This window comes from Amphibalanus amphitrite, unplaced genomic scaffold (genome assembly GCF_019059575.1).
Source record: "Amphibalanus amphitrite isolate SeventyFive unplaced genomic scaffold, NRLGWU_Aamphi_draft 002545F_arrow, whole genome shotgun sequence".
Classification (NCBI taxonomy): domain Eukaryota; kingdom Metazoa; phylum Arthropoda; class Thecostraca; order Balanomorpha; family Balanidae; genus Amphibalanus; species Amphibalanus amphitrite.
In genome coordinates, this window is record NW_024883964.1 from 1 (window position 1) to 7500 (window position 7500).

The 7500-nt window shown below is 47.7% G+C and overlaps 1 protein-coding gene across 1 annotated transcript in view; it reads left to right on the forward strand.

Moving 5' to 3' along the window:
• Positions 1–342: 342 nt before the first annotated feature.
• Positions 343–7500, forward strand: part of LOC122377129 (dedicator of cytokinesis protein 7-like) — a gene marked incomplete at both ends in the record, with an annotated part of 33784 nt that continues 26626 nt past the window's right edge. Inside the window, 2 exons of the mRNA XM_043357094.1 lie at positions 343–515; positions 803–1120. Coding sequence (XP_043213029.1) covers positions 343–515; positions 803–1120 — 491 coding nt within the window. The remainder of the gene's footprint in view (positions 516–802; positions 1121–7500) is intronic.

The window sequence follows — 7500 nt, forward strand, 5'->3', positions numbered from 1 at the left end:
AAACTATTAACTTTGCATCCGACTAGGGCGAGCGGCGAAAACAACCGCTGCTCTGAGTGGGTCCCGAAAGGCTAAGCGCTGGACGGGGGTAATCCACCCGGAGAAAAAAACGCCGGGACCAGAAAGCGGCCTCATTTCCAGCACTGCCTATGGCCCACTTGTTGCTTTGTCAATTAGCAAAAGTTTGAAAGATTTTGAAAGTGAATGTAAACCGCTTACCAGCTGCAGGCAGAAGCAGGCGGCTGATACTAATGTCCTGTCATGAGTTGTATCGGCGGCCTGTGCAGGCCAGCTGATGCACGGGTGTACTGAGGTGCCGGATGTGATCTGTGCGGTCCACAGGCGCGGTCAGCGAACGTGCGGCCAGACACCAGTCGCGACCTGCTGCTCTGCACATCTGGGTGCTGAAGAATGCTCGCGCCGATGTGCTGCGCGCCACCTGGGCCGAGTACCGACCGGCGCGACTGCATCAGCTGCGGCTGCTGCACAACGCACTCTCCTGCTTCGAGTATAAGGTGGGCGCCCGCTGGCCCGTCCACCAGGAACGGCCGGCGCCGGCTGGTGTATGTGTGCAACTACCAGCCGCAACCAACCACACTCAGTAATTCCCCAGCTGTTGGAAATTCGACATGCGAGCTCATCGCCGGAAACTGGCGATGAGCTCGCATGTCGAAATCCCATAACAACTTTGTTATGGGATTTCAGTTCTGACGGCTATCTGGCGATGGCCCAATGGCCCCTGTTTCATTGGATTATGGCTATGTTGCTGACGGCCGGCCTGCGTTTGTCTGCTGTCGGCCAGGGTGGCCGCCAGCCGCCGCTGGCCTCCCAGGCGACGGGGCGCGGGCCCACGCGCGCCGTCGAGGCCAAGTCGAGGCTGGAGGACATGCTGCTGGGCGGCGGCTCGGCACGCAGCGAGCTGATCCGGCGCCGGTCTCAGCACCAGCAGCCGGCCGCTACGCCGGACCGTCTGCGCTGGCGCAAGGAGCAGACGGCGCCCCAGTGGCGGCAGGAGGAGCGCGCCGACGGCGTCGCCGAGCCGGCCGAGCCGGCCGCCGAGCGCTGTCTCTCGGCAGAGGCCAGCATGGTGGTGTTGGACGCCCTGGAGACGCTCATACAGGTAACGCACGGTCACGGTCTGCAACAGTGGCTGCACGACCGGCGGCGCGCCGACTCCAATCGGTAGTACGGCCGGTCCCAGATGTTTAAGCCATTTCGGTCACGTGTTACTCAAATGCGCTGGGGCGTCCTCGTGGATTTTTGAGGGATGGGGGTAGGGTTGTAAACGACTCAGAGTCGAATCATGAATCGATTCAAGAATCGATCATTTTTCTTCGAGTCATGAGTTGAATCGAATCAAACAATTTGAAAGCTGAATGAATCATGAGTCGAGTCGATTCACATATGTATAGGCCGTTTGAGTCACAGGTTAAATCGATTCAAGGAAACGCGAGTCATATGTTGAATCGATTCAAGGTAACTTGTCATGATCAGTCGACTCCAACCACCAGGTAAGACAAAAATTATTTGAAAGTCATGATGCTGCAAGTGAGCATCTTTCATGTTTTGACATCAGCTATCTATTACCCGTATTTTACATTGGCAAGTCAGCATTGCCTCAGCCTGAATTTATATAGGTTGGTAATAAAACCTTAAACCAGGATAACGCCTTTTGGGGCGACTAACGGAGCGAGCGAGAGGGTGGGCCCTGCACGTGCGAAATCGCGAGGGGGTACCTGCAACTGATTTTTGCACGGCACCCTACTAACCGGTCTCTAGCGATGTGCCAAATTTGAGCACAATCGGCCCAGCCGTTCTCGAGATCTGGAAGCGGCACCCTGCACGTGCGCACGTGCAAAATGGGTCCCAACTAACTTGTGCACGGCACCCTACTAACTGGTCCCTAACCGCGTACTGAGCGCCATCGGTCCAGCCGTTTCGAGATCTGGAAACGACCCCTGCACGTGCGCGTACGCAGCAGCATCCCAAACTGTGGCACATGTATATGCATTGCCTAGTGGGTGCTGCCTACCTGCCAACTTTCAGCGCAATCGACCAAGTGCAGTGGAATCCGCTTAATAAATCCACCTTGGTGACAAGGTGTTTGGATTTATAAAGCGGGCTTATTAACCGGTGTCAGCTATTTTCATTAAAAAAGCATGTATCACAGTTGCACGTTTCGTTCCCTACGCATAACTAGCGTATGGCTAAGATTTCTCATGCCTTGCTTATTACAATGAAAGTGACGAGGGGCTCCGCCACTGGTGGGGTCCCGGGGGTCCGGACCCCAAATAATTTGACGTTCGTAATGCAGCCTAATGTATAAAGACAGGTTTTAGGGTTGGACATGCCCCCGAACCTGCGACCGTAGAGACCGTAGTGCGGGGGCATGCCCCCTGAAAGTGACCAGCGCACACTGCAAAGCTGGTGCAGCGATTAAGTCATATCCATCCACGACCTCTCCCCGTCATACCTGCTATGCCAACGAGCATGCAGCCAGTCGAGGGTCCCTGCTTGCAAGAACATTTTTCTGAAATGCACAGTAATTGTGCTCTTGAAAGTCCTGAACTCCTTTTGTTTTTAGAACTCCAACTGCTGCAGACCGCTGCTCCAGCGCAGTTCTTTAGGAGCGGGTAGGATGTCAAATTTCGAATGGGGAGACGTTACTGCGGTCTTCGGAACTCCCAATTGAACTATGTGGTTGAACGGTGTTGGTTGAACTGTGGCTCCCATGCAGGCAGGTGAACGGTTACTGGCGTAAGGTGTGCAAGGTGAGAATACCCCGTACTAAGATACAGCGCTTTTCGAGGAGCGCTGTGGCCCGAAGGTTTGGACTTTGAATTGTGAAAAACGCCCGCCCGCCGCAAAACGCAAACACCGGAAAACGTGCAAAACGCACGCCCGAAACGCCAATGCAAACGTCGCAAAAATAAACAAACGCCCGCCCGCCGCAAACCGCAAATAAAAAAACGCAAAAGCCGCAAAACAATAAAACCGCCCGCATCGCACGCCCGCTAACCGCCAACCGAAAACGCCTAAAAATCGCCCGCCCGCCGCCAAAAGCAAACACCGCAAAAAGCGAAAAAGCGGCCACCAATCGCAAACAAATTAACACCCGCAAACGACGCAAACAATAAAACCGCCCGCATCGCCCGCCCGCCCGCCCGCCGCCAGACAAACACCGCAAAAAAAACGCCCGCCCGCCGCAAAACGTAAAACCGCAAAACATGCAAAACGCACGCCCGAAACGCCAACGCAAACGTCAAAAAAATCGCCCGACCGCCGCAAACCACACAAAAAAAAACGCCGAAACGCCGAAAAAATAAAACCGCCCGCATCGCACCGACGCTAACTGCTAACCGAAAACGACTAAAAGTCGCCCGCCAGCCGCCAACGCAAACACCGCAAATAACGCCCGGCCGCAGCAAGATAATAATTTATCAACGGCTGGCATACCGCTAGGATTCCAGAGATTCAGCTTTTTGGTCTTTTTCACAAATCAAAAAGATATCTGCAAAAATCTCCTAGATGAAAGCGCCCAATTATTCGTGTCGCATCCTTCTATGGGAGGTATCCCCGTCACCTGTTCGTATACTGCCTGAGCAAAGGCCATATAGGTCTGAGCTTAAATCTCGGTAATGCCGTGCTTTTTTACTAGATTAAACAAAAATGGCACAACGTGCAATAACGTTCTATATATCATTGGAAAGAGCATCAAAAGTTGTATAAATTATTAACTTCTTACTTAAAATAGCTTCAACGCAAAAGTTATTAAACAACAAAGACACTCCCATTGACTTTCCATGTTAAAAATTTTCATTTTTAAACGAGCTTAAAAGAACAAATAAGTTCTTACAGCTTAGTGAAGCTTAACACCATATTCTATGCTCTTTTCTCAATTCTGAGATGGCTGCAATTTCGCATCTTGCACAGAATATGCCAACGAGAAAAATGTTAAAGTTGTTCGGAATGGTCGAGGATGACCAGTGCGTTTTTTGTAAACGAGCTGTAGAAACAGCATCACATTTATTTGTACATTGCCCAAAAGTTGAGGCTTTTTGGGATGAAGTATGGAGAGCGTTTAAAAGAGGAAATCGGTCATATAACAATATGGAGCGTCGGCATATGCAGACGACCTAACTCTGATCTTAGATGGATCGGAAAGCTCCTTAAGGCATGCAGTAAATGTGTTGAATGAATTCAGAGTGGTCTCAGGTCTACAGCTTAATATGGGAAAGACGATATGTTCATGGATGGGTGTTACAAGGCATCGGGGTGCCTCGATTTGTCAGGAGTTAAATCTGAAATGGTTAAAAATAGGAGATTTTTTAGAACTGCTCGGTGTCAAAATACTTCCCGACAGTCAACGTACAAGAGATATAAATTATAGTGGTAAGCTTGAAGAAATAGAGAGGCCATGTCCCCATGGGTACAAAGGAGTCTAACGCCGCTCGGCAGAGTAATTCTAGTGAAATCACTCTTGCTTTCTAAATTTGTCCACGTGTTCGCTGTAATTGAGAATCCTGATAATGCCTACATAAGAAAGTTGGAATCGTTGTTATTTAAATTCATATGGGAAAGAAGGATAAAATAAAACGTGGAATAGCAAAGAGACAGTTCTTAGAAGGTGGCATTGGGGCGCCAGACGTTGAATCGTTCGCAAACGCACTTAAAGTAGCATGGATCAAACGTTGGTTGGATCCGAAAGAATCGAGCTGGAAATTATTTGTAAATGAGTACTTTCAGGTCAGCGACAGGTTCAATATCTTTCAATGTAACATTGGCGTCTTGCAAATCCGACGGAGACATCTCCCAATGTTCTGGGACCAGGCACTGTCAGCATGGGCCCAGATACTACAGAGCAGTGGTGAAACAAGATTATGACACAGGTTTTGTTTTTAAATCGGAACTTAAACATTGAATCATCATTTACGAAGTATCAATTGCGAGCAATGAAGGCATTGCAGATCACACATGTAAAAAATTTGTATAACTTTCCGTCAAAGAAGTGGTTTACTGCACTAGAATAAAAACAGAAATGGAGTGGTTTGGACATAATGACGTGTAACTCACTGGTCAGCAAGACCATCGGAATGGCGATCGGTGCAACGATGCTCTGAACCTGCGTCAGATGCTCATATAACATTGGAAAGGTTATTCAACGTAGAAAGTACCACGAAATGGGCTTATATAATTTTAGTAAAACCTAAACTAAATGCAACGTGTTCATGCGAACGTAAGTGGGATGCAGAACTTGGTTTGGCTCCGGACTGGAGACAGATAACTATAGTTCGTTTTTCTTAAGTTCGACCCTCACTGTAATCGTCTCTTTGAACATAGCACGAGAATTGTTAGCTGAATTACTTAAAAAAACTGGTTACCGCACATTGTACTGGAGTTACGAATAATATTTTCCAAATAAGTTTTTAACGCCGATAATATACCCTTCTGTTAAACACCGTACGATTTATTGACTAGTTCAATTATAATTTCTGACAAGTCGTCTTTCCCTGTGGGGTTGTAAATATAGGCAAATACGAGCTAGGAGTCTGGGAACTAAGAGCCAGCAAGAAATACTTTGAAGGAAATTAATCGTCTGTGAAATCAATGTGCGTCAGTCAGTTTTCTCAGTAATTCAGCTAACAATTCTCGTGCTTTGTTCAAAGAGACGATTACAGTGAGGGTCGAACTTAGAAAAAACGAACTATAAATGTTTAACCGAAAGTACAAAGGCACGGCTACCTTCGTTGTAAGCTCGCGCCACTGTGTTTGCGAGGATCCTCTGATTTAACTGAATTTTGCCTTTTAGCCCCCCTGGAAAACCGGGGGAGCGGCCGGTGTCAATGCAATAGGTATGTAAGGATGAGTCAATATCATCTCTTCCTCCAACGTTTACGTCTGTTCGATACACACTACTTTCAGCCATTTGATGGAGCATAATTAGAGTATTGGCACGCATGTGCGCGCGGACTAAGTTGATAGTGGCTTGCTTAAGCCCACGTTCTGTGACCAGCCGACTCAAAATTACAACACAACCTGCATAACATGGAAACGTATTCATTAGCCTATATTATGTTCAAAAATTTTCTTTATCACTCCAAAAATACTCAAAAGAGAAAGCGATATACCAGCACTTCAAACATGCACTCTTATGCATTGATGCATATTAACGTGTCAACATAGATGTTGAAGCAGCTGTGACGTTAAAAAAAATTGTTTCCTCTTGAAGGGCTTGGAGAAGCGAGCAAGCACGTGCAGGTCTTTTTCGACGATGGTATCCCCATAACCGAACATATGAACAACCGCAAACACCATGTAACATCGCAACCAGCCCAGAAGACGTGATCTTAGTTCCAAAAAGCATGCAGCAGACATCGGTGATGGCATTCCACCCGGTGACTTCTGACGGTCACGTGGGGCCCCCTTATTTTACGGAATCGGGAGTGGGTTCGCCATTACAGGGTACCAAACCATTATTCCGGCAGTTCGAATCAACGAGATGAAAGAAGGCAACATCCTGCATGGAGTGATGCTCTTCGAGGAGTCAGCTCCCCGGCATACAGTAAATTAAATACAGAATCTCCTGAAACGGAGGATCCCGCAAACTGTACCCAAGTGAAAATGCCCCTTCCTCAGTAAACCTCAGCCCACACAAGTTCTGGTTGTTGGGGCGTTTTTGCGCGTGAGTCTAATGAACGCCCCCATGTGACTGTGGTGAGCCTCAGCAGTGCCAGTTGGCTACAATTACGAGCCATTTCAGACGGAAGATCTCGCCGCGCGTGCGGCCAGTCCAGGCACCGATAAGGACTGATGTAGGTGGACCACGGTGACCATATTTGGTGAAAATGTGTAAAATTGGTGTGACAATATGTGATCCAAATTTGAAATGCCTATGTTTACAATTTCTAAGCTACGGCGTTTTGAATGCAAATATGTATTTTGTCCCAATTTATCTGCCCAACCCTGTATATGTGAAAAACCTTAGGAGGGTTGCATGTGCATGCGATGGTTAAATGCGGGTAGCTGGAAGAAATATTTCCAGAAACTGTCTTTACACCCTGAAGTAGAGATGCCACAAATTTGCAATTTCATTACCCGCCCCGCCCCGCAGCTACCCCTTGCCCAACCACAACTACCCGCAAGCTGATTTTGGCTGAGCCGAACCCGCAAAAAACCCGCAATTTTAAAAACCTGCTTTTGCAAGAAAAAAATACAGCTGGGTCAATGCTAGAGCTAAATAAACCTTACTTGCTTCATTGCTGTGCAGAAAAAGGCAGCCAAACAAATAGTAAGGACTTGAAATTTCTATGCTAAGTCCTCAGGAAGTGCACACTGGATAGTGGAAAATGAATAATGCATCAATACATTTGAAATTCCTTTCTGAAAAGAGTTCAGTAAAATCTTTCTCTCACCTTACCCTTCAGCATTGGCTGAGGATCAAAATTTCACTCTAGCTCCCTCTCAATATTAGGCTTCTAGAATGATAGTGTTATCAAAATG